Below are 25,662 nucleotides of genomic sequence, written 5' to 3' on the forward strand. Positions count from 1 at the left end.
AACGAATCAGTGAACGAATCTGAACGAATCATTTTGGTGAACGAACTGAAAAAGAACGAATCACTCAAATGAATCATAATTCCCATCACTCGTTCGTTCAGTGAAGGGCGTATTCGTTCAGCACATTCAACCAATCATATGCTCTGTCACAGCTCACACTCGAACGCCATTGGCTCGTGCTTAAACACTCTTTTAAGCCAAGACGCTCTGTGCTCGAGATTTCAGTGAACGACAAATATGAGTCATTGCCTTTCGTGAACGAGAACGATTCGGTCACTTGAAAGATTCGTTCAAAAAGAACGATTCGTTCACGAACCTAACATCACTACCACCGTATGCTTTACAGATCGCGCCCTACATGCGTTGAATTTTAGTTACGACGGCGTCTGACTCATTTGACAGTTTATAAATATACTCAAAGCCTAAATGGATTTATGATTCAGAATTGCATTTTCACTGCAATCTCCGGACCGGCTTAGAAAAACATACACGAACACGAGGAAAAAAACCACGCGCATTGCACTGTAGCGTTTCCCTGCTTCGTGTGAGGGAGCGCTAAAACCTGATTGATCGTCACTTTAAGCTCAAATGTGCGGCCAAGGGAGGGCAGATGGCACTCTTTTACGATCTGATGCGTTGCTGGCAAGCATTTCCGTAGTGTGGTTTTACTGCAGCATGACAGAGATTGCCTGATTCGTCTGTCCTAATTTCAAGCCAGACACATATTATTTCATACAGCCAACGCAGACGCATGCACGCGTTAAACTATCTTCTGTATTTCTTGAGGCATGAGATCCTCGTTCAGTGATACAACACGTTCAATTGGATGCAGTCGTTATAGTAAAGCTGTGCATGTGTTAAAGTTATCCGTGGACGATTCGCGGTTTATACTACATGGTGATAAGGACTTTACCCGAGACAAGGATGTCGAAACGGCTTCGAAATAGCGAAGTTTGTGCGGATTGCAGCAGTTCGGGTGTGTATATACATTCTTACTAAATGCCTTATGTCATTTGAAGTGGACAGCCACGTTACTGGAAGGAATAGTGCATTTACTGGACGGAATAATAGTGCATTGTTATATAAATATCGCCAAAAGATTTGTTAGCATACCATTAGTCGCAATTAAACAGATACAAATGCATGATTAGCAAATGTAAGTTAGGTAATACTCGTGTTTTGGAGTAAAACGCACCTACTGGTTGTGTTTCAAGACCTTGTAAGCTGCCTACGTAGGACACATCTTAAGCATCATATGCTCGTGACTAAAATATTAAACAACCTCTTGTTTGAAATACTGCACGGTGATGCACTGAAATGCTGTCTAGGTAGGGAGTTCGCTAGGGGTTCAGACAGTCACGGCATGCGGAGTTGACTCAGCTCTGCATTTGCACCCTCAAATGATGCTTCTGGAGCATTTTACTGTATTTTTGACCATTTGCTTAGTACAATTGTGTGAGTATAAATAGATAAATGTACTATGTGGATGATCATCAAGGGGCATCCAACAACATAAGAGAGCTTTACAAGTGGCACAAGCCATTACAGGCCTTGATAGATAGGAAGAAATGAAGTGTCACACATCATCGTCTATATTACACAGCCTTTAGATGTTTTTTTAACTCTTCTGTTGAGAAATGCACTGATCCTGTCTTGCTTGCTCAGTCTTTTGATCCCCAAAGACTGTAATTGTGATGAACCTCAAATTTCAAGTTCATAATTAATTTCATAAAGAATAATTGTATAGACAAACGTAGTGTCAATAGACCTGTTTTGCTGCTTGAACTGTGAATCATTGCTAATGCCAGACAGTTGGTTTGTTATGTGGTTCAGTTTTCTCCTCATGTCTGATATTGATTCCCCTTGATTAGTTAGGCTTCAGTCACCAGCTGGCCTGGGCTGCCCTGGCGTGTCGGGACAGTTGTTGTTAGGGTGCGAATATTTTTAGTTATTCTTGACTGGGGTTTAATTTAGCTGCTGCATGACTTCATGGGGTAGAGGAGCGCTCGAGAGAGAAAGTAAAGGAGGGGTGAGAGGGGAACGATGCTGTGCCAGGTGCTTGATTCTGGCCCATGGCCTCTTTGCAGCTGTTGTTTGATACTTCCTGTGTTTGAAGGGAAGTGACTTTTGCTTCTCTGCAACTCTCAGATTATCAGCGGATCTGACTTTAATTCAGACAGTTGATCTTTCTGCCTGTGTGATACAGTTGTAATATAATACATCCCTCAAACTGACTGTGAAACGCAAATTGGTTGGTGACTTCGGAAGTGTGGGAAGCTGCAATTTCCCACACAACGGACAAAGTACAAGGATTTGTTTTTAGTCCAAATGAAATAAAATCATATGTATTGTTATGCTTAAATGTGTTGTAAATGATTCATATTTAACATTTAAGTTGGAAAAAATATAATGGTGAAAATGAAATCCTCAAAATTCTCTGTTTTGGGGATTTTTGAAAACTCCCATGTACTTACATCACTGTTTCTGAAGCAAGTGAAATTGCAAGTTGGCCATAATATGCCCTTTGGAAGAGTTGGGGGAAGGGTTGCAATAAATACAATGCTGTAAATACTAGACTGCTCAGACACATTAGTCATAGGCCCAATATTGATGTCCCCAGTTTGGCGTCATGATTTGGTGAAGGGTTGAATCATGTTTGTGACATTCTTTTCACACTTGTATGTCCATGATGGATGACATCTAGTGACAAGTATTGATGTGCTAGCAGTGACTCAGAGGGGTAGTTGGAGAACTCTGATTGGTTGATTTCTTATGTGCAGTACAGTGGATCTCTTTTGGGTCAGGACCCAAAATAGGCCGTTGTTGTGTTTCTGGTAGGGAAGTTAATAAGAGGTGAAGAATCTATGATAATTGTGAAATAAAAGTACAAATGACCTCTAAATAATAAAAACAAGTAAATAATAACAAATAAATGTGAATAATTAGCATTAGCGAAAATAAATAGGTTTGGTCGTTTTTTCGATAAGAAAACACTATTTTTAATTTAGTTGATGTATTGTGTTGCTTTATTTAAACTATAGTGTTTTGGCAGAAATGTGCCTGGGTGATTCTCACGAAATCTAGATTGTGTGAGATGTCAAACATGACTTGGGAAAGGGATGGTTCACCCAAAAAATGAAAATTCTTTCATGATTTACTCACCCTCTTGTCATTTCAAACCTATATGACTTTCTTTGTTCTGCAGAAAACAAAAGTAGATATTTTGGAGAAAGCTCGTAACCGAACAGCGCTGGCACCCATTCGCTTATATTGTATGGGCACAAAACCAATGCAAGTGAATGGGTGCCAGTTACCGACATTCTTCAAAATATCTTATTTCGTGTTCTGCGGAAGAAAGTAAGTCATACAGGTTTGAAATGACAAGAGGGTGGGTAAATGATGACAGAATTTTTTGTGTGAACTATCACTTTAAAAGCATTAATTTCAAAACTTTTTTCAAACAAACTTTTTAAAACTAGACCTTTTCTCATTATCGTAACAGTGTAAAATGTCAATACCACAACATGTTTTGCTAAAAAAGAAAGAAAAGCTATAATACCTAAGCTAGTTTTTAGTTATCATACATAATTAGACATTAATTAAGTATATTAAATACATTAATTCATTGTTGGGCTTATGCAGTTTATAGTAATTATAATATTGTTTTTTGAATAATAATGGATTTCAGGGGAATTTAGGTTGGTTTGCAACTTGTCAGTTAACCACTGCAGCAGATATCCCCCAAAACATCTACAGTAGTAAAGTTATGAAACTAAAAACCCACTGAGTAGTGTTTCCCAGTCACCTGCTCGTACCCTGGAAGTAAAGCTTAGCTGCATGACATTTGTTGCGGTTTGTTGCATGCGTATGAAAGAGGAAGTTAGCACATTTACAGCAATAGTTAAAAGGATGACATTCACTTCACACTATGCTGACCTTATGAGGAAGAACTGAGACCCAGATTTTTTATTGCAATTACATTGCATGCATGCATATTAATTGTTAAGTATTAAAGTAAAATACTAGGATGAGCACCTACCATAGTAGTCTTGGTTTATATGACTACTACATTATGGTGTGGGCTTAATAAAATAAATGTCAATATTAAAATAACTAACTATCTGAGCCAGTAGAAATTTTACTGAGTTTTGAAATAAACAAATGTATTTTAGTTTTTCAGTGCATTCATCTTAGAAACTTTCAAAAACGTTGTGTTTTTTGCTGTGATGCACCAGCCAAAAAGCTCCATTAGCGTTATTGTGTATTGACTGATCATCAACACTCCGCTGTTTGTTTACTTCTTGTCAAGCTGTTGTTTTCTTGTGGTCCTAAAGATCCTCACTGGGCGTCTGTAAACAGAGGAGTTCTCATATGCGACGAGTGCTGCGGCGTTCACCGCAGTCTGGGTCGCCACAATTCGCAAGTGCGGCATTTGTCACACACGCCTTGGCCGCCCACCCAGCTGCAGGTGAGCCCACTCTCACTGTTACACACTAATTCATGACATCTGTATCACGGGCCAACTTTTGGCATTTATGTTTATAAATAAGAATAGTATCGGAGCTAGAAGAGTTTTTTTTAAATAGTACATTAAAGGTACGACTACCTTTTATTTAATTTTCAACAATGAATACTTCAAATGAAGAGCTTGGTTCCAAAATGACGTAACTCTGTTTTAAACATTTTTCAAAAATCATGTTTTTTATTATGTTGTCATGTTTTTATTGTATTTTATTGTGTTAGTTAGCTGTATTTTTTGAGTTATTATGGCCTAAATCAAAACAAACCAACCGCAGTTGGATTGATATTAATTGGAATGCACAATAAAAAAAAACATGATTTTTAAAAAATCTTAAAAACTGAGTTATCTCATTTTGGACCCAAACTCTTCAAATACATAGTGTGCATTTGTACACCTTCTCTCTCAACTTGCTGTTAAGTCTTGGTACATTACTGAAGACCAGTCATGTCGCTTTTGATCTAAAGTAGTAAATGTGTTAAGTCTGTTTGAGTTCCTCTTTCACATTTCTATTTTAAGATTTGGGTTTTTTACAATCAGTCAATGTAGTCTTTTGAATGTTTGTAAGAAATAGGTTTGTTAATGAAACTCTAGGGCCAGTCCACCAGAGAGTGTTGTCATGCTGAATAAATTGTCTCGTGATTTTTTTTATCCCCCACGTTTCTTTCTCATCTACAGATGGTTCAGATATTATACAACAACGGTGCTAATGCAATATGGGAGCACACACTGCTGGATCCCTCATCCTTAATGAGCGGGAAACGCAAAACCAATCCTCAGGATAAAGTCCAGTGAGTCACTTTTGTAAAAATTGTTAAATATAAAAGATGACAAGAGTGAATTCTGGCAAGTGAGATATCTGTCAACTCTTCAAACGTGACAAATGACAATGACTGACAGATCCTAATAGTTCCTTTTTTTCCTTTCACCGAAAGTCCCAACAAGACAGAGTTCATAAAAGCAAAGTATCAAATGTTGGCTTTCGTCCATCGTTTACCCTGTCGTGACGACGACAGTCCAGCAGCTGCAGATCTAAGCAAGGTATTGAAAGAGTTTCCTGTTTGAAACTTTATATTTCTCATTTTCATCCAGTGTTTAGTCTTTGTGTTTTAAATGTTCGATGCATCCTGTTTTATAAAGTCTTTCAGGGTTGACATTTATTTATGAAACCAATCAAATGACCTTTTGCTTACCCTCACCAACCACCTTGCCAGTTGTATCTCTATTATGAAAATTCTCTGTGTGGTTTGTTTTATATGGAATTTTACTTATTTACTTAAAATATAGTAAAATGCTGTTCCTGTAATATCAGCTCTCAATACTAAATAAACATACTGTATACCAGACATGGCAACAGTAACTAAGGGGGTGGGGCTTATTGTCAGTTTAGACCTCCGCAAAGATTCAATAACTGTTGAGTAGTTCTAATTTAATTCAATACAATTAATATACAATAAAATGTAAATATGAATTAATACTAATTTAATTAAATATGAAATAATTTGTTATATTATAACTAAACACGTACCGAAAGTTAAAGTCCCAGTGAAATAAAAAATTTCAATGCTTATTTTTTCATGAAATATTGCAGCGTTTATTGTAAATAGGTTTACTATGTGGGTCATTTTCTTCTTAAAAATGGTGTGCCCTCATAATCTTTAGTTAAAATCTGAAAATGCACTTCCATCATATAATGACTATCCATCTTCATGACGTATGTTAGACGGCTTGGGCAGGGCATCCGTTAACTCCTCCCCCTCAACTGTCAGTCTGCTGCCAGTTCCATTTCAAAATGCAACGGCTGTTTTTATACATACAATCAAATCGCAGAGAAAGACGACAGCCACGGCCACTATTTTTCCTCATTCAAAATTCCATTTCACTCAGAAATGCGTCAAAATACGGAAGTAAAAAGGATCGCAACTTCCGGTTCACGAGGACTTTAACTTCAGGCAAAAACCGTCTATAGACAGTTTCATCTTAACTACATAAACGAATGGTTCTGCGCATGCGCACTTTTGTGACCCCACCCTAACTCCCGGTACACATTCACGAGTGCCTGTAGATTATTTCTGATAACAATCAAAGGAAACCGAGACGAACCGTTACTTGGCTAAACTTGTCTCTCCAATATTTTGACTTCAGACTCCGATACCAAGCTCAACCGCTAGATATCTGTGTACCATAGGGGTTGTTTCAATGCGACCAAACTGCAGGACCCATTCAACAAATTGTTTATTTAATAAAATGAACATACAACAAAATTCAACAAATCGTTTATTTAATACACGTATTATACTATAAAATAATAATATAACTATTTATATTTAGTTTATGTTAATGTTAATTTATATTATTAGACACTAGCCAAACACAAACCGAAAGTTAACTGGGGGTCAGGTGTGCGGGCGTCCGATGAAACGGTCTATTGATGAACACCTTTTTGTTTGTTTTTATAGCAACTTCACTCAAGTGTTAGAACTGGCAATCTTGAGACTTCTTTACGGTTACTGTCGCTTGGAGCTCAAGCCAACTTTTTCCACCCGGTAAAAACCTCAACGTGTATATCTCCATGTATTTTATCTTATTGAATTTAGTTCAGATTGTTTGGACGCCCAATACTTGTTTTTAACAAATTCTGCAATGGTTTAAACAGGAAAAAGGAAACACACCACTTCACATAGCAGCTAAGGCAGGACAGGTGTGCCAGGCTGAGATACTGTGTGTTTATGGGGCGGATCCTGGAGCTCCGGACTCTTACGGCAAAACACCCATCAACTATGCAAGGTAATATATTGAACATCTCATGAAATCTGGTTTTATCAATTGTGTTTTATGTCAGAATAGTGACAATATTCGTTGAACACACAGGTCACTGTTAAAGCATAGTTGTGTTGTTTTTAAATAGGCAGGCCGGCCATCAGGACCTAGCAGACCGGCTGGTGGAGATACAGCATGAGCTTACAGACAGACTCGCCTTCTACCTCTGTGGGCGAAAGCCTGGTGAGTCATGCCATAATGGCGTGTTATTGTGAAGACTGATGTTTTGATATCCAGCAGTGTGATCGCTTGCACCGTTGAAGCCAGAAACACGCCTTTACGTTGGTCTTCAAAGTGCCAGATGGCTCATTAAAATCTCAGCGATGCAGATTGTATTTGCTTTAATAGTTTGCGTTGTAATTTTATCAGTTGATGTGCACAATGCCAGTGCGTCAATATAATGAATGCGGTGTCTGCGTTTTAGATCACAAGAATGGACAGCACTTCATTATACCACAGATGGCGGACAGGTAGTCCTACGATTCTCAAATCTGGATGTGTTCTGATGTTTTCGTGTAAACGAGACTGGTGATGCAGAGGAGCATTCTGGGATGTGCTCAGTCATGTTCTGGAACTTGCTGACCTGGAATCTACTGATCACACCCGATAATGTTCCTCGGCACAGCCGGAACAGTTCTTTGAACAAGTCTTTATGATTGAAGTAATGTTATAATGTTGTCATTCTGTTTTTTGCTCTCTTTGATGAAAAAGAAATGTGTAAGTACTTGCAATTGAGAATGTTTTTATGTTATACCATCACAGCGTTTAGTGAAGAAAAACATTGTGTTCTCTTATAGAAGTGTGGAGTTATCGGAGTTTGCAAAAGCTGCGAAAAGAAAACTGCAATCTGTAAGTCCTCTTGTTTTTTTGTGAAAAGGATAGCTCAACCAAAAAGAAAAAATGTGGCCTCATTTATCACCCTCGTGTCTCGTTCTTCTGTGGAACACAAAAGAAGATATTTTGACAAATGTCTTTGTGGTTTTGTGTCCATACAATGGAAGTTAATGAGGCCAATGTTGTTTGGTTACCCACGTTCTTCAAAATATCTTTTTGTTCTGCAGAAGAAAGTCAGTCACAGGTTTGGAATAACATGAGGATGAGTAAATGATAAAAGAATTACGTTTTTATTTTGCAGTAACAATTATTACGTGTTTATAGCTCAACTGGTAGTGCAAGGTACTGGCAATACCAAGATCATGGGTTTGATCCTATGAATTAATAAAATGTCTAGGAACATATAATGCACTATAAGAGACCATGGTTAAAAGCATCTGGATTGATTTAACAGCTCTGTTATCTTTATTTCAGCTCAGCGATCATTTGTTTGAGGAACTGGCAATGGACGTGTACGACGAGGTGGACAGAAGAGAGACAGATGCAGGTGAGATCATGCAGCTCTAAGAATAATCAAAGGAACGTACACAAAATCCTGCATGCAGCCATGCCAGTGTGAAGCCTTCTTCTTGTTAAGCATCTTGGTGTGTCTATCGCAGTCTGGCTGGCCACTCAGAACCACAGCGCCTTGGTAACGGAGACAACAGTTGTGCCTTTCCTTCCTGTGAACCCCGAGTACTCATCAACACGCAACCAGGCGAGTACTGAACAGACTGTAAATATATAGTATGTTTTTTAATAGTAGCCTGCATGATTTGCAATGACTTAAATTCAGTCTGTTCCTCACACAAACCTATTGAAAGCTTTCCTGTAGCTCAGTGGTTAGAGCGTGGCGCTGACAACGCCAATGTCGTGGGTTCGATCCCAGGGGATTGCACATACTTGGAAACAAAAATGTATAGGATAATGCAATGTAAGTCGCTTTGGATAAAAACGTCTGCGAAATGCGTAAATGTGAATGGCTTGGAACAGGATTCGCATGTTTCATGTCTTTTTATGTCTTTTCATTCATTTCTCATTTCACGTTTTACACATGCTGTACAGTAGGGGTTACAGGATTGAAACTAGAATGAATAAATATTGACTGCATTTTCATATCATAATCATTCATTATCATAATATACCTGTTTTTTTCCAGGGACGACAAAAGCTTGCAAGATTTAATGCTCATGAATTTGCCACACTTGTGATTGATATTCTAAGTGATGCAAAGCGGCGTCAACAGGGGAGTTCAGTGGCAAGCCCCAAAGGTACAATTCTGCATTATACAAAGCGGCTATTACCCTGCAAAAAATGAATTTCTTAATATTTTTGTCTAAAAAAATCTAAATAAGTGATGCCTACAACCAGCAAAATATCTGCCAATGGGCTAAGAAAAAACATGAAAGCACTTAATAAAGAGGTAAAACTTTATTACAAATTTTTTTAATTGTCTCAACCATAAACATACTTAATGTTTACATTTTTAGTTAATATCGTACGGCCACTTTGCTTCTCAAGTAAATGTTTTTTTTACATTCGATTTAGGAATTTTTAGTTATAAGTACTGGAAGACAAGACAAAAATAAGATTGTAGTCCCTGAATTCTCTCAAGGCTTATTTTCTTGATATGTCATCATTGTTGTGTTTGCTTCATAGACAACGTCGACAACGTTTTCTTCAAAAGTCGTCACGTTAGTAGCCGTCACGGAAGCGACAGCCAAGAAATCGACCAGCCAGACTATGACAGCGTGGCATCAGATGAGGACACGGACACCGAATTGCGAATCGGCAAAGCAGACCGAGCTAAGGTTTGTGCACACAAAAATTGCAAACCAAAAGACTAACGTGTACATGTCCCCTTTGTCTGCTACTTTTTTCCGACTTCTGCTTTTCTTTTCAGAGTTTGGACTCGGACCTGTCCGATGGGCCGATTTCCGTGCAGGAGTTTCTGGAAGTGAAGAACGCTCTCTCAGCCTCTGAGGTCAAAATACAGGAACTGATGAAGGCCAACAGTAACCTGAGCGAAGAGCTGAGACTGGTGCAAAAAAAGGTACCGGAGGTTCAGCAGTGAACGCTGAACATCCTGGTCTGAGGAGCATTTGTTGTCTTAGCTCCTTGGCTCGGGCCAAGCAAGACTTTTTAAATCTCATGCCTGCTGATCTCGCATGCTTGCAAGAAAATGACTCCAGATATAAATTCTGAGCCAATCCTAGGTCTTAACATTGTCTGGAATGTTAACTTCTTAATAATACTGTAATAACTGTGATGTAGTGTTCAAGTAACCAGCATGACCCTGACCTCCATACCCCTGGAAAAGATGCTCTGATTCTGGACTGAACAACCATTTGACATCAAAACATTACTGACTGACTTTGGTTATTGGCATACTGACCTCGCTAACTGATAAACGTGTACAGTGCAGCTGTATATAAAGTCATTATTTAAGAGTTTCCAAAGTACAGATAGCGAAAAAAAATGAAGCAAATATGAAAATACAGACCAGAAATGCAAACACTGCTGGAGTTTCATAGATTAAAAACAACAGTCGTAAACAAATATGTTTTTATAATGTTTGCTCCGTGCTAGAATATGAGCACAAGCCTCAGTCTTATCTGCCCTGCTTTTTAAGGAAGTTACAGTTTCAATCTGTTTCCTGTTACATTTCTCAACCAATGATAAGAAGTGATGGTGTACAGTACAGTGAAACTTTAAGGTTATAGATAGTTTAGCATATTTTATGACTAAAACCACTTTCAATCCTTTCAACACAACAACAGCTACAGTTTAACAGTGAAACAGTTTAACAAACAAAATTGTACATATTGATCAGAATATTATGATTTTATGTGTTACAGAAATAATACATATGTATATACAACCGCGGAAATAATTAAGAGACCATTTCAGAGACCGTTTTTCCGATTTTAAAATGTACTATTTATAGGTATGTGTTTAGGTAGATGATGATTTTTGTTTCATTCTGGGAACTACTAACAATATTTTCCCCCAAATTTCAAATAAAAAGATTGTTTCTATTTGCATTTATTTGCAGAAAATGAAAACTGGAGAAACAGGTCAAAATAACAAAAAGATGCTTTGTATTTCTTCAGACCTCGAATACTGCAAAGAAAGCAAGTTTATATTCACCTTTAAGCAATACAACAGTAATATTTGTACATGCATTAGGAAAAGTTCAACAATTATTTTTTCATGATAACCTTTTATCACAGTTTTCATGCGTCTTGTCATGCTGTCAGTCTTTCACATTCCTGTTGGGTGACTTTATGTCACTCCCAAAGTTTGATTTTGTTGAAATTCAACAGACACTGGACAAAATGGCCACAACACTGTACATCTAGAAAGGCTGATTTGAAATGAAAATTTGGAATGGTCTCTTAAGTTTTTCTCCGGCTGGAGAAAATATGCATGCGGAAAATATCTCAAGGTTGTATATTTTTCAGACTATGGTTATAAAAATGTGAAAAAAAGTTTTAAAAAATGTGTATTAGAGTGAATTCTTGTGATGAAGCTGTGTGGCTTTGCATTGGTTTGAACATCTGGCTGGTTAAAAATAGTGATGACCAAAATCTTGTTATCATGATGGAATATCTGGGAGCTCTTCTGTTGCGCTTATATTGTGCTCATTTAGCCTCTGGTCCTGGCCAGTGTTTCTGGCTCTACTGTAGAGCTGCTTGACTTTAATCTGAGCTGTTTTAGTCTCGCTTTCCCTGCTGTTCTTAAACTTGTCTAATTTACGCTTTCTTACTGAAGGGAATACTCCAAAAATGAAAATTCTGTCATGGATTACCCCCCCCCCCCCATGTTCTTTTAAAGCTGTATACATTTCTTGGTTCTGTTCAACACAGAAGAAATTTGGAATAACGTTAGCAACTGACATTTCTGTGACATCATTGACTACCATAGGAAAAATTTAAATGGTAGTCAAAGGTGCTCCAGAACTGTTTGCTTTCCTAAATTCTTTAAAATATCTCATTTCGTGTTCAACAGAACAAACAATTCTACAATAATTTATCTGACTTCTTTTCTTCAGTTGACCACAAACAAATAATCTTTTATAGTCTTCACTTAACATGTTGAAGCTCAAAAAAGTACACATGCCCATCATAAAAATGATCCAGATTCATTCTGAAATTAATATTTGGAGATTATTTAGTGAAATTGAAAAAAAAAAAAAAAAAAAAAAAAATATTCATGTGGTGGCACATCAGTAATTTCAAATTTCTTTGATTCTTGCATGTCTCATGACAAAGTGACACTAGAATAGTCGTGAGACTAGAATAAAAAAAAATTGGGGGGGGTCAGCTATTCTTTCGAGCTAGACTTTACATTTTCCAGTGCATGCACGCTAACTTTGAGTCTTGCTGATTTCTATGATTTCATAACATTGGTCGGCTGAAGCCATGTGACTTACATTATTCACACATCATTTAAGTAACGCTAACCTTGCAATAACAATAAAATTGTTGATGTTATTAATTAAATCTAATGTAATTGTTACAGAAGGCATGTAGCTAAACGTATTCATTTATTTAACAGTATTGAATTGGCATAGACATATTGATCACAATCTCAGTTTTGCACAGAAACCCTATGGAAAAACACCAGATTCAATGTTATTTTGAACAACTAAATTACAAAAAATATTGTTCATTGTAATATCATTTAGTTTATTTGTGAGATGAAAAGACGGATTCATCTCTTCTGCAGCTAATGTGAATATTTAGCAAACCTGTTACATTTACCCATTGATCGACAAATTCTCTGTAAGCTAAGCTTTGCTACAGTTTCTGCTTTTTTCTGCTTTCCGTCTCTCTCGCTTACTCGTTTCTCTCTTCAGCTGCAGTCTCTGCAAAGTGAGAACAGCTCTCTCAGACGCCAGGTCTCATCTCAACAGCCCTATCAGGCCCCTGGGGGTCCTGACCACCCCAATCCTTCCAGCCCCTCCTCCTGTTCCTCCTCTTCCTCCTCCTCTGCCCTGAAATGGCACCTGTCTGCACGGGTGAGCCGCCCCATGTCTATGTATGAAACCAGCTCTGGTCTGAAGCCCTTTCTCTCCAAGGGAGAGGCCATTTACCCTGAGGAGACCTTCCCTTCCTTGCAACCCTTCCCAACCCATGTAAGTACAGACCTGCCTCTTGCCCTCTCTCCTTCTTCTCTGTCCTTTCTCATATTGCAGCATGCTAATATATTGGTCGTATGTTGTAAGTCATCAAGGTTTTCTAGTACATAAAATTGTGGAGACCATTTGAGTTCCTAAATGTATCACTGTTTTACTGTTTCAGTATCAAACTTAATGCAAAAGTCACAGTCTATTTTTCATTGCTTTTCAAAGTGCACAAATTGTAATGCCTCTAACTATAATTTTATGTTCTGTTATGCATTTAATTTCAAGTTAAAAGGTGTTCTGAGTAATTTGATATGACTGAATGCATTGGCGTCAAAAATAGGAGGATTGTTAAGGTACAAGTATTCAATAGGTCAGGTGATCTTAAGATGGCAGTCCCCATGTGGAGGGCACGTTTTTATTTGAAGAAAAAGCATCATTTTAAACATTTTAATAGTACAACAGTGTAATTTTTTTCAGTCAGAAAAAGTTACTCGGGGGCACCTTTAACAGTATAGCAAATGTTTTGGTTGCTTATTAATACTGTTTTAAACCAATGCTCTTTCCTTTAGTTCATCAAATTCAGTAGCCTGTTGATGTAAAAAGCCCTATACTGTTATACTGTTTATTTCAGAATTTTTTTAGACCTTGTAAGTGTTCAGTGTGGTATTAAAATATTTTAACCTCGTGGCTTCTCATTGCATTTACTTCATAGTAATTTTACTGAAATGTAAAATCGCATGGAAATGTTCTTGAAAATGTAACGACCGCTCTTCGAACATCATACATCGCTCATCATCATTTAACACTTGCTCCTAAATGCCTTGTTCTATACATTTCAAATAACCTACACCATTGCCAAATATATGAATCACATTTCTTCCATGCATTTCTTTTTTAACCTTGTTCTTTCATTTACTGCTATAAGTCTGGTTTGCACCCCTTTTTAGATCGAAAAAGGCATGTTTGATGCCACCTCCTCATCCCTCCCTTTACCCCCCACCCCGTCCTGTTTGCCAAACAAGCACGCAGAAAGGGTTAAGTACATCCTCACGTGCTCCGTGCCCCGCGGGACCATCCGAAAGCACCCAGAGCCCTTCACCACCTCCTCTCCTCCTCCCTCCATCTCATCCTCTGCTCCCATCAGTCCCTACTTCTCATGTTGTGCTCCACATATCACAGCGCATGAACGGCCCCTACGCCAACCCTCCAAGGGCTGCTGTTTCCTACTGATACGTATTTCTGCCTTCATCATTTCCACCATCATCCTCACATCACACACTTGATGGCTTGTGTTGTCCTTTCCAGGCCACGCTGCTTACTACTTGCTCCTGCTTTCACAAATTTGTTACGTCGTATTGCTTTGCACACTGAGCCATCTTCTGTTTTTGTAATGTGTGGTTTTGAATTTTTGGAGTCAAATCTGCTTCTCAAATGTGTCTGTTCTGGATGTCGATTTGGAATCGGGATTTGCTGGAATTTTACAACTGAAAGTGCCAAGAATTGTGGATAAGAAAATAATTTAATGCACATCCATTGCCCTGCATTTATACACTTACGTCTGCAAATAGTAAAAATATTGATTTGAGTGTTTTCAGCAGAACGTGTTCTCCAGAAATCATATTTTGGTGGTCTAAGCGTTATGACCAACCCTTCCCTCTCAACCCATTACTGTAATATTCTGTTACAGTAATTTTATAATGTCCCAGTCAAAGTGCTTTTGGAATCTGACCCCATTACCTCACATCCTTGTGCAGAAAATTTCACGCTCCAATGAGCAAGTCAAGTAAGGAGAAAAGCACAGATCCAAGCTACAACCTACATGCAATTTTACCATTTTTTTCTCCTGTTTGCTACATCTTTTGCACCTGCTGGACTGTGCTTACAGCAAAGATGCTGTTTGAATACTGGTTGGTAATATGGTATTTTGTGACTAACGTGCTTCATGCTTTTTTGGTAAGAAAAAGCACGGTAAGAAAACTGTTTTTACCGCTTTTTGCTAGCTCTTGCTTACAGACCAACACGGAAGTCACGTTTCCCGTTAACTTGTAAAGCAAGAATGATCAGTCCGATGAAGCAAATTAAGAGAAATGCTGGTACAGACACAACTATCTTAAAGCTGCAATATATACATTTTTGTTGTTAAAAGTAATCAAAAAACAGTTTTTGAGCCAATACATTGAACATTGTTCAAAACTGTCTGAATGGGGGGCAACAGGGAGTCAATTTCAAGGGGGTACGGATTTCACTTCAAAATATATGGCTTCCCAATGCCAAATTTCTTGGCATCTGTGGATTCAAAATAAAAAAATGAATTATAATAACGATTAAAACACTGAGCTGTCTGGGATTTTGAGCTGTTTTGTGGGAAATGTTAGTTGGATGTATTTTGATTTCGACACACGTAAAGATAAGGTAACCAGAAAAAAGCGAAGGTTACGGATTGCAGCTTTATACAAAACATTATGCAGATGAACAGCTACACTAAGTAAGTCATCATATAAAAAAATATAAAGTTCCGAAACAAGCAGCATTTAATTGGTTGTATTCTAGACTAAACATGCATTTGTGATGAACAGACCAAGCTGCCTGTATTAACCCGTTTGCTCTCTTTGCAGTGAACTCATGATGCTTCTTGGGCTAAATGCTTAAAAGCTAGCTTATGCTCACCTTTAATACTGTAGATTGCTGTTGCTGTTACTATATGTATCTCATATCTCATTCACTTGGACACTATTCAAATTTGTAGTGTGTATTACATTTGATCAGTTTGACAAGTTACTGTAATGTGTGTGTATATATATATATATATATATATATATATATATATATATATATTTCAATCTTGTGACATCACGTGTTCTGTTGCCGCGTCCTTTCATCTCTTTGTAGGCCTCCAAGTTTGGCAAGCAAAGTAGCGCATCCGACGGTGACTATGACAACACTGTCAACGAATCTGACCTGGATGACTCGGGGTACGTGAAATAACTCCCGTGTCAAATCCTGCTACCGTCAAACCAAACTGTCTGCAATGAATCCCTTTTTTTTAGCTGATTGTAAATACTGTATCTGTGTCCGTCGTCCCCTTTTAGCCAAGTGTATATATAGCAAACACACTAATAATGTCATAAGACTTGCATCAAGTATCTGTAGAAGTATTACTCATCCACTTATTTCTTGCGCCAGCAGATTTGTCCGTAGATGTCGTCTACGCAGCAGCGGTTGGATGGGAGAGAGCAACTCCATACCAGAGCTGGACGATCACGAATGTGAGTCTGACCCCAGTCTGCCCAGCACAGAAGACGTCATCCGGAAAACCGAGCAGATCACCAAGAATATCCAGGACCTGCTGAGGGCTGCACAGGAGAATAAGTACGACAGGTGAGACGACCCGTCCCACGTTTTGTTCATCATGATGTATGGCAGTGAAAATTGTCTTTTTTCTTTGCTTGTAAAATTGTTAAATATTAAACATAATTTTACTACTTTTAGTTAGTAACTCCCCATCGCCATGTTTTTGTCACACCCTGACATTGATATTTCCATCCGTTAAATGAGTTCCTCCTGTTGTACATTCTCATCTTCTCTTTCTCTCCTCCTGTGCTCATTTGTCTGGATTCATCCTTTGGGATCGGTCATGATCACACGTTCCGTTCGGGCCCCATTTTGTGTCTTTTCCCACCAGTGCCCCGGGTGAGCAGAGGGAGAGTGTCCGCAGACTCAGACACAGTCTGGGTTGTTTCGGCACGCTGGTGCCTTGGGCAGACAAGCCCCCCTCTCCCATGCAGTCCCTCGGCCTAAGAGCTCCCCCCAACAGCCCTGCCTCCTGGTACTCTGGCCTCTGTCCCTGCCTCACAGGCACAGTGTCTACCTCTCTCTTCATCACTCACGCACTAATCTACACACGGGCACAACCGTGGACTCGGAGCACTAACATGTAACATGCATGTATGTGCGCTAGAATGTTAAACGCTCGAGGTCTGAAGCAGTTTGCATTAGGGTCAATTTTAAATCGAAATGGACCCTGTTTGGTTTTAAAGCATGTTTCTGGACTCATGCAAATGATTCGTCTGTGCATGTGTAGTAATTCGCTATTCCGCTGAAATGACGTCCTACCAGTCATTCTCTGCTGATGCGAGGATATTGTTGATGTCGGACTGCAACTTTGTATCTCTAAAACTGCCACTTTACAGGAAGTGAAATATTTCAGTAATTTTATTTTTTCAATGATTAAAGAGATAGTTCACACAAAAATGAAATTTCTGTCATCATTTACTCACCCTCAAGTTGTTCCAAACCTGTTTAAAGTTCTTTGTTTGATTGAACACAAAGAAAGATATTTGGATGAATGTTAGCAACTGAGATTTCTGGGGCACCATTGACTACCATGTAGAAAGAATGAATGTATCATTTATCTGTTGAACACAGATATTTTGAAGAATTTAGGAAAACAGTTCTGGGGCACCTGTGACAACCATTTTAATGGTAGTCAATGGTGCCACAGAAATCTAAGTTGCTAACAATTTTCCAGCTATCTTTGTTTAACAAAGAAATTTACACAGGTTTGGAACAACTCGAGGTCGAGTAATTTATGACAGAATTTTCATTTTGGGGGGAACTATCCCTTTAAGCAATGTGTTGCCAAAGTTGACAAGCTCTGTTTAATACTTTTTATTGGTTAAATATTTGCAAAATCTACATGAAGAGTGACTAATAGTAATGATTTATAAAAAAAAATCTCATTTGATGCACTGTATTATTTGGATATAATATCACAAAACCGATGTAACGTCCTCTTACTGTAAATATATTTTGGGGCTGTATCAAGATAACTAACATTTGCACGTTATTGTTTTTCTTGTGGAGTATTGCACAGAAGTCATAGCTAAACTTTAAAAACTAAAAAAAAAAAGAGAAAATAAATGAATCCTTCAACAAAATGCATTTCAGAAAAAAGATAACATTGAGTCAATACAATATTATGGAAGTTGTTGTTTGCTGTGATTGTGTAAAGTTCGGCTTTAAAGCTCTCTCACCGATTTCTTTGTAGTTAGTACGTCTTTCTCTCGCCTAACTCTGACTTACGTTTCAGAATTTTAACATCCGTCTGTTTGTTTTCTGCAGCTTTATACCCTGTGCAGAAAGAATATATGTGGCCGTGAATGAGATGGCCGGCCTGTTTCCTAAGGTTTGTACTTTCTCTCTTCACGTAAATCTAAGGACTTTTAGTTAATGTAACAAAGTTACATTTGTGTTATCTCGGCATAAAGAGATTCCTTCATTAAAATAAGTGTATTTGATGTGTACCACATGTTTGTTCACAGAGGCCACGGTTTGAGACAGTAAGGAGCTCACTGCGTTTATTGACGTCAAGCGCGCACCGTTTGCAGAACGAGTGTAAGAAGGCGTCTCTTCTGGAGAACAGCCTGGCAGTAGACATGCAGTTGGTCACCCAGCAGGTCATCCAGTGTGCCTATGACATCGCCAAGGCCGCTAAGCAACTAGTTACCATAACCACCAAAGAAAACAACAACTGATCCACCTGTAGTGCAGCCCCTTGTACTATTTAATTTTTTATGTAATTTGTAAGATGTATTTGCATGTTTTTGTTTTTATTTAAGATCTCTGTAGCCATTATATAAAGCTTGAAATGTTCTTAAGGATTGTATGAAAGGATGTGTCTATGTTTGATCCATGAAAGTAAAATACATGTATATGAATGTCATAGAGTGAGAGATTAGGAAAGCACTTCTCTCTTTAATCAAAATTATTTTTTGTAAGATGTCTGTGTCTTTTATTTCTACCATCAACATAATCGTATTTATACTGTATACTTGAACATTCAGGTAGTGTGGTTACAGATACTAAAAAAGTATATACAGAATGAAAAAATAATGGCATTGAATTTGCCATTTTGTCCTAGTTTGTAAATCAATTGGTTGTAGTGAAGTGTATGAAGTTTCATGAACAATACTTGTAATACATTTAAAAAATTTCCGAGGTTTTTGTACATATTATTTGGTAATACTTTACAATAAGGTTGTATTTGCATTTATCACTCTTTTAATGCAAGTTTATACAAATAAAAGTGTTCATGGTAGTGTGTTAGTAAAGTATTGTTCATTGTTAGTTCATGTTAGCAAATGCATTAACTATACAATGTTAACAGATACAATCTTACTGTAAAGTGTTATTTTATTACAGCTGTTTTCAATACATTCGCTGAAGAGACAATCTTCACCAGCAGATTGATACTGTAGCGGTCATGTTTTTTATTATTGTGAACCAAGCTACAAAATTAGTTCACCTCATTAAGTTCAATGTTCTTTTCATTGCTTGTTCACAAAGCAAGTTACTGGTCAAACCAAACATGGACCTCTATAGCTCAGTGTTGAAGTCATGGTTTTTTTTGTTGAGCATTTATAATTGTTTAAATGAACTGGTCTTCCACTTATTAATATTCGAGCCCTGTCTGTGGTTACAAATACGATGTGTTTTTATTTTTTTAAATAAACGTAATTTATAATTTTGACCCCAAGTTGTTGCTTCAGAGCGCTTTTTGTTTATATCAGAAACTGAGCCCGAGCCGTTATGATATACTGACCACATAGCATCATACCAATATATATACATACATTAGGTTTTATATCAGTATTTATGTTTTGTATTTTATTATTGTTATATATCCCTATCTTGGTTATTAGAACATTTCTTTATTGCATAAGAATGCAGTAGACCGTAAAAGCATGTTTTCTTTATTAAAACACATTGTAATTCATCTATACAAAATACATAAAAACAAACCTACAATATGTGAAACCTCAACACCAATGCAACAAAATGTAAAAATAAGAACGATTTATTAAAGATGATAAAAATGCATGGGTCATATAAATAGCATTACTGAAGGGGAAGCGCTCTAGCTCTAAACCAACTTTAATATAAGCCCGAAGTGGGCAAGTTCAACATGGACACAAGGTGTATTCCAAAACATGTTACTATTTTCTTATCCTAAAAAAATGTGGCACGAAGATTCCCGTGTAAAGTGCTCTCATGTCCATGCTGACCGGGGTCTGCTGTGAATCTGTCATGATAAGAACAAAAATCAATTATCTCGTTGTAATATGCTTGACAGTGAACTTCAAATAAAGCCATCTTCATGATCACTTTAATCTTGAACTCACTCTCTCCCGGTAACCCTGTCGAATCAATCTCTCAGTCTCAAGATGAAGCTCTTCCTCCTGCTGCTTAAGCTCCTCCCTCTCCTGCTCTTCTTCTTGCTCACGTCTCCGTTGCTCCTCCCACTGTTCCTTGTGCCTTTTCTCCACCTGTTGAATGAAAGCATCCCTCTAACGCTTATGCTCACCTTCAAACGTATACGCTACTGTTCAGTGTCACAGTACACACCTGTGCATTGATCTCCTGCATGCGTGCAGTACGGGCTCCCTCCTGCACCTCTTTCTCCTGGCGTTGGGTGAGTCTCTCCTGGTCCAGCTGTTGGATGAGCTCCTCTCTCCTCTGAAGAGACTCCTCCCTCGCCAGCCTGTTCTCGTGCATCCGTTCCTCCAACTGCTGCTGACGTCCAGCCAGGACCTACCGATCATTGAACCAAAAATCCAAGGCCAAAAATGAGCCATCATGTGCTGTCATTATCCTCAAACGCATGTGTTTCGTCTCACCTCCCGCATGAGTCTCTCTCTGGCTCTCTTCTCTTTCTCCCACTCTGACTCTCTCTTCTCCCAAACACGCTGAGCCTCCTCTCTGATGGGCAGCACACAAACACACTCTTATCTTACAGTACAAGTGAAACCACATTAGGATCGTCTGGAAGTTCTTAACAAACATCCTGACACTACTCACCGATATAAAATATCAAACTCCGCCTCCCTCTCCTTCTCCAGTTGAAGCTGCTCCTCAATGACTCTCTTCATCCATGCGGCGTCAGCAACGGCTCTCTCTCTCCTGGCTTTCTCCAGCTTCTGCTCCTCCAGATCTCCTTCCACCAGCGCTGCCAGGATCTTACGGTCTGCCTCCTGGTGGTCGAACAAGGTATTGCAGTCAATCTGTCAAAGTTTAGCATTATAAAAAGGGGTCAAATAGTGTTTGCTGTAACCTACCAGCTCCTCCTGCACCTGCTGTGCTCTTCTTTTCAGCTGTGCGCGGTACTGCCGAGTCAAGAAATGCCTTTAAATGTGAAAAACAGTGCAGTTAGTCTAATCCCAGAAGTGCAGGAGGTACAAACAGTAAAATATGCCTAATAGTTTTACCCAAACTCAGTTTTCCTCCTGGTTTCCTCCATCCTCCTCCTCTCATCTTCGAGCTTCTCAAGCTCCCAGCACTGAGACAAAAGAGCCTTCTGTTCCTGCTTTAGACGCTCGGCCTAGAACAAGCATAATATAAGCGGAATAATTGCTTCCGGGCCTTTGAATCTTTTTTTATTCATGCAGTATAAATGTATTCTTTTTTCATAAATAAATAGTGCATCATAAATATTCCTTACACAAAATAATTTTTTTAATTAAAGGGAAAGTTCACCCAAAAATGAAAATTCTGTCATGATTTACTTACCTTCAGATAGTTGTACAAACCTGTACAAATTTCTTTGTTCTGTTGAACACAAAGAAAGATATTTTGAAGAATGCCAGTAACCAAACAGATTTCATCCCCCATTGACTCCCATAGTATTTCTTTTCCCTATTATGGCAGTAAATGGGGGATGAGATCTGTTTTGTAACTTACATTTTCCAAATATCTTCCTTCATGCTCAGCAAAACAAAGAAATTTGTACAGGTTTAGAACAACTTGAGGGTGAGTAAATGATGGCAGAATTTTCATTTTTGGGTGAACTGTCCCTTTAGCGGTATTTAAACATATTTGTGTGGAGCATCATCTATTTTTCCATTTAAAGCTCCAATCCGTTATTTTTATTGATTATAAATTAACAAGAATCAGTTTTTGAGCAAGTACATTAAAATCTATGTTCAAAACTGTAAGCTTATGATAATTATTTATAAGTTGACATGTCATTTATAGTTTCGCAGGAAATCACCAGTTTGATGTCATTTGACTTACAATAATAACAATAATATTGGTCTTTACAAAAAATAATAATATTGAACAAACTCAGACTGAATGAAAATAATAATATTTAAATAAAATGAAGTCACAGAAATAAAAGATTGTAAATGAAAAAACACAAACCACATGTGACAAATCCAACTTGTAACAGAGGATGACTATAATGCAAGCTTCTATTCTAAGATCTGTTCTCCCAAAAAAAGACAATAATGACTCACTTCTTGTTCCTGTAGTTTGAGCTCCTCCATCTGTTTACGGAGGTCCTCGGCACGTGTTATCTCCTCCTGCTTTCTCTTTTCCTCTTCTTTCTTCATTCTTTCCAAAGCCTCCTGTCTGGCTTTCTCATACTCGTTCTCCACACGCCGTTTCTCCTCCTGAGCTCTCTCCTCAGCCTGAAAGAAGGAGAACACAGTTACAATGTATTTGACACAAATAGTTGCATTTACATTAATGCATTTGGGAGATGCTTTTATGTAAAGCAACATAATTGAATCTCGACATTTTTTTATATTATGGTGTATTATATTGTAATATGGTATATTAATATTATACTAACAGTTGTTGACATTTTTTATATTATGGTATATTATATTGCAATATGGTATATTAATATTATACAGTAAACCTCAAGATATTAATGTTGTATGATGCTTAGCTGGGCACCATTCTTGCACGGCAGCGCTGGCATTTAACACTCTTCTAACCTGTTTTTTCTCCTGCTGTTGGGCTTGCCACTGGCTCACAACATGATCTTTGTGCAGCTGTGACTCAACCTGTGGGCACAAACATGAGAAGTCTGATTAAACAACCCTGCACGTGTTTGGAACCAAATCCTGAGCTCAGAGTTACAGATCAGTCACGGAAGAAACACATCACAAGCCCTATTAACTTACAGTCACGTTTACTTCACGATCAAAAGTTCCCCACAAACTTGGCTTGTGTCCTTAAATGAACGTTCTGCATTCAAGTTCAACTCAATCAGAAACTTACAATAGAAGTATTGTAAACATTTGTGGATAGAAAGAGGATTTTTTTTGGAAGGACATTTTTAAGCGTAATTATTTAAAATTTTACTTCAATTTTCACTTTATAATGTGTGTTATTTGAGCTGTAAAGTTACATTTGGTCTTTAGTGGTGAAAGTGCTTAGCATAAGAATGTGTACTATTCATCACAGATCTAATTCCTGTGTTTACATTTTTCCCACGTTAAAAACCCTTTTTACATGAATGTGACAGATATTAAATACGATAAACCGTGGATAAATATCACGTGATTTATGCACAGCTTTGAGTGAAGTACGGGAAAATGCTGCTGCATCCGAAAGCCAGAGGGCGCTCTCGTGCGGAAACTCCAAATACGCACTGCAGAAGAAGACCATAACACGGTCTAGAATCTAGGAAATGCCTATGGACATCTTTTTATCACTGTTACTCAAGCCTCATCAGGTATTTTTATGATAATAAAGTATATTTATAACGATCATGTTTGACGTGTGTTGCTTTTCAAATGCACATTATAAGCGACTCAAACTCGCACTGCTTTTAGATCGAGCAGCATTTCCTACTGATCCCAGAGACGTGCGTCACGGACACGCTGCATATCGCAGCCAGCTCGATTACAATAGGATGTAGTGGTATCGCGATAAATTACCCTACATATACAAAAATGTTCAGCTGAGATCAAGCATTTCTTATTTCCTTTCTTTACACAGTACATGCATCATAAATGGCTGACCTTCTGCAATTCAGAGTTGTTTTGCTTCCAGTGCTCTCTTAGCAGCTCCTGTGCCAGCTGGAAGAAAGAAAATAATTCGACATTTCAGATCAGACATTATTAAACCCATAATCAAAATGATCTGAAGTAAAACAGCAACCATACATTTTTCCTTCTCTCTTCTCTTGCAGACCGGAGGGCATCTGTTTTTTCTACTAACTCTTTGGTCTGTGTGGCTCTGTCTGGGAGAACATTTTTGAGCTCGGCCTCTAATTGGTCTCTCTCCTCCTGAAGCATTGTCATCAGACGCGCTCGGCGCTCCTGCAACTTCCGCTCCTTCTCTTCTTTCAACCGCTCCCTCTGAAACGCTGACATACTAAAAGACCAAAGAAAAGCAGATGCCAATGAGTTATTAAAATGACAGCTTTGAAATATAATTTGGATTATGTGTATTTTATTTTCTCTTTTCCTTTGTTCCTGTTAAGTTATTTATGTCTCTGTCTTAATTTTGATGCCTTGTTTGTTACAGTACAGTATATTGGAATTTTTTATGGGCAACAAATCACAATAGGAAATGTCACATTTACTAATTGACTTAACTGAACTCACTAAATGGTAAAAGTTATTTTTCTCTTACATAACTTCTAACATTACGACGATGTCCAGATTGTCTGTAATGAATCATTATCGTTTGTACCTGCGCTGGAAGGACTGCCTTGAGCTCCAGTGTGCTTGTCTGCTGCCGCGGACCTCCTGCTCTTTGAAGTACTGAGAGTGCAGCTCCCACTGCTGCCTCAATCGAGCCTCCTGCTCGCGCTGCCGAACCAGCTGCCTCTCCAGAGCTCCCACCCGACCCGGCCAGCGCGCCGAAAGCGTCGGTAAAGCCATCGATCTGACTGTCTGCAGAGACAGTTTAATTCAGAAGCTATCTTTCTATCCCGACCTTTATTGACTTACAATCGTTTACATTGCAGGTAACCTAAATACAACAATTATAAAAGTAATATTAATGATTATGACATGCTTTGGATAATCTTATAATAAGCGCTCAAAGTGCCAAAAAGTATTTTACAGGTTATGCATGCTTAGTGTAAAAACTCACGTGTTAAAACTTTAACTTGTTACCTAACCACACTCGCGCGTGTATCTTGCAGCACTTGTCTAGTGTAAATAAGAAATGTGAAATCTAGAACTGTATTTTCTGTAAGAAAGGCCGTTAACAACAACGGGCTCGACAACAAAACACTAACAGAAATGAGAAAAGCGAAGCGTTCTCTTGGTTACAGCGTCACTTCCCTTTCTGGTTACCTACGGCGAGCAGTGAGGTACAAACGCAAATGCGAAAGAAGTTTATGCATTTGAGGGTGACAGAGTTGAGAGGTGAAGTTACAATCACCTATCTAAAGCATTTGTATAACTTATCCATAACTGATATTTAAATATCCATAAAATATTCTGTTTTTAAGTTTATTCAAACAAAGTTGTAATATAAGACTAAATTAATCGAACACGAGTAACGTTAATGGAAT

At 38.1% G+C, this 25,662-nt stretch overlaps 2 protein-coding genes across 6 annotated transcripts; one reads left to right on the plus strand and one right to left on the minus strand.

Moving 5' to 3' along the window:
* Window positions 1-309: 309 nt before the first annotated feature.
* On the plus strand, window positions 310-19,856 carry git2a (G protein-coupled receptor kinase interacting ArfGAP 2a). Of its 4 annotated transcripts, none has more exons than XM_057353841.1 (20): window positions 310-976; window positions 4,335-4,468; window positions 5,198-5,310; window positions 5,455-5,560; window positions 6,979-7,065; window positions 7,176-7,306; window positions 7,428-7,522; window positions 7,764-7,809; window positions 8,137-8,188; window positions 8,648-8,720; window positions 8,833-8,930; window positions 9,372-9,483; window positions 9,872-10,023; window positions 10,116-10,265; window positions 13,074-13,352; window positions 14,291-14,377; window positions 16,233-16,315; window positions 16,530-16,721; window positions 18,465-18,528; window positions 18,665-19,856. In XM_057353841.1, the coding sequence occupies exons 1-20, from the start codon at window positions 895-897 to the stop codon at window positions 18,875-18,877; spliced, it is 2,349 nt and encodes a 782-aa protein (XP_057209824.1). In that variant the 5' UTR covers window positions 310-894; the 3' UTR covers window positions 18,878-19,856. The 4 variants fall into 4 exon arrangements, 3 of the variants coding, with proteins under 3 accessions (XP_057209824.1, XP_057209816.1, XP_057209808.1); XM_057353833.1 differs by lacking the exon at window positions 14,291-14,377 and adding an exon at window positions 17,026-17,198 and having other exon boundaries at window positions 18,665-18,778; XR_008964458.1 differs by lacking the exon at window positions 14,291-14,377 and having other exon boundaries at window positions 17,026-18,528; window positions 18,665-18,724.
* Window positions 19,857-20,140: 284 nt separating this feature from the next.
* Window positions 20,141-25,418, minus strand: tchp (trichoplein, keratin filament binding). Of its 2 annotated transcripts, none has more exons than XM_057353851.1 (13): window positions 25,236-25,418; window positions 24,831-25,033; window positions 24,299-24,509; window positions 24,155-24,211; window positions 23,123-23,191; window positions 22,637-22,810; window positions 21,608-21,720; window positions 21,458-21,524; window positions 21,201-21,373; window positions 21,020-21,101; window positions 20,748-20,933; window positions 20,525-20,668; window positions 20,141-20,424 (listed from the first exon to the last, which is right to left on the minus strand). In XM_057353851.1, the coding sequence occupies exons 2-13, from the start codon at window positions 25,019-25,021 to the stop codon at window positions 20,392-20,394; spliced, it is 1,500 nt and encodes a 499-aa protein (XP_057209834.1). In that variant the 5' UTR covers window positions 25,022-25,033; window positions 25,236-25,418; the 3' UTR covers window positions 20,141-20,391. The 2 variants fall into 2 exon arrangements, with proteins under 2 accessions (XP_057209834.1, XP_057209842.1); XM_057353859.1 differs by having other exon boundaries at window positions 24,831-25,112.
* Between the last annotated feature and the right edge of the window lie 244 nt (window positions 25,419-25,662).

Source organism: Triplophysa rosa, linkage group LG2 (genome assembly GCF_024868665.1).
Source record: "Triplophysa rosa linkage group LG2, Trosa_1v2, whole genome shotgun sequence".
Taxonomy (NCBI): Eukaryota; Metazoa; Chordata; class Actinopteri; order Cypriniformes; family Nemacheilidae; genus Triplophysa; species Triplophysa rosa.

Excerpts from the sequence above, each read along its gene's own strand:
- tchp (XM_057353851.1), bottom strand. The coding sequence starts at position 25,021 with ATGGCTTTACCGACGCTTTCGGCGCGCTGGCCGGGTCGGGTGGGAGCT. Across the intron at positions 21,525-21,607 it reads AGGAGGAAAACTGAGTTTGG|GCATTTCTTGACTCGGCAGT; the intron begins GTAAAACTATTA and ends TCACATTTAAAG. Across the intron at positions 21,374-21,457 it reads AGCAGGTGCAGGAGGAGCTG|GAGGCAGACCGTAAGATCCT; the intron begins GTAGGTTACAGC and ends TTCGACCACCAG.
- git2a (XM_057353841.1), top strand. The coding sequence starts at position 895 with ATGGTGATAAGGACTTTACCCGAGACAAGGATGTCGAAACGGCTTCGA. Across the intron at positions 7,307-7,427 it reads ACACCCATCAACTATGCAAG|GCAGGCCGGCCATCAGGACC; the intron begins GTAATATATTGA and ends GTTTTTAAATAG. Across the intron at positions 10,024-10,115 it reads GCAAAGCAGACCGAGCTAAG|AGTTTGGACTCGGACCTGTC; the intron begins GTTTGTGCACAC and ends TTTTCTTTTCAG.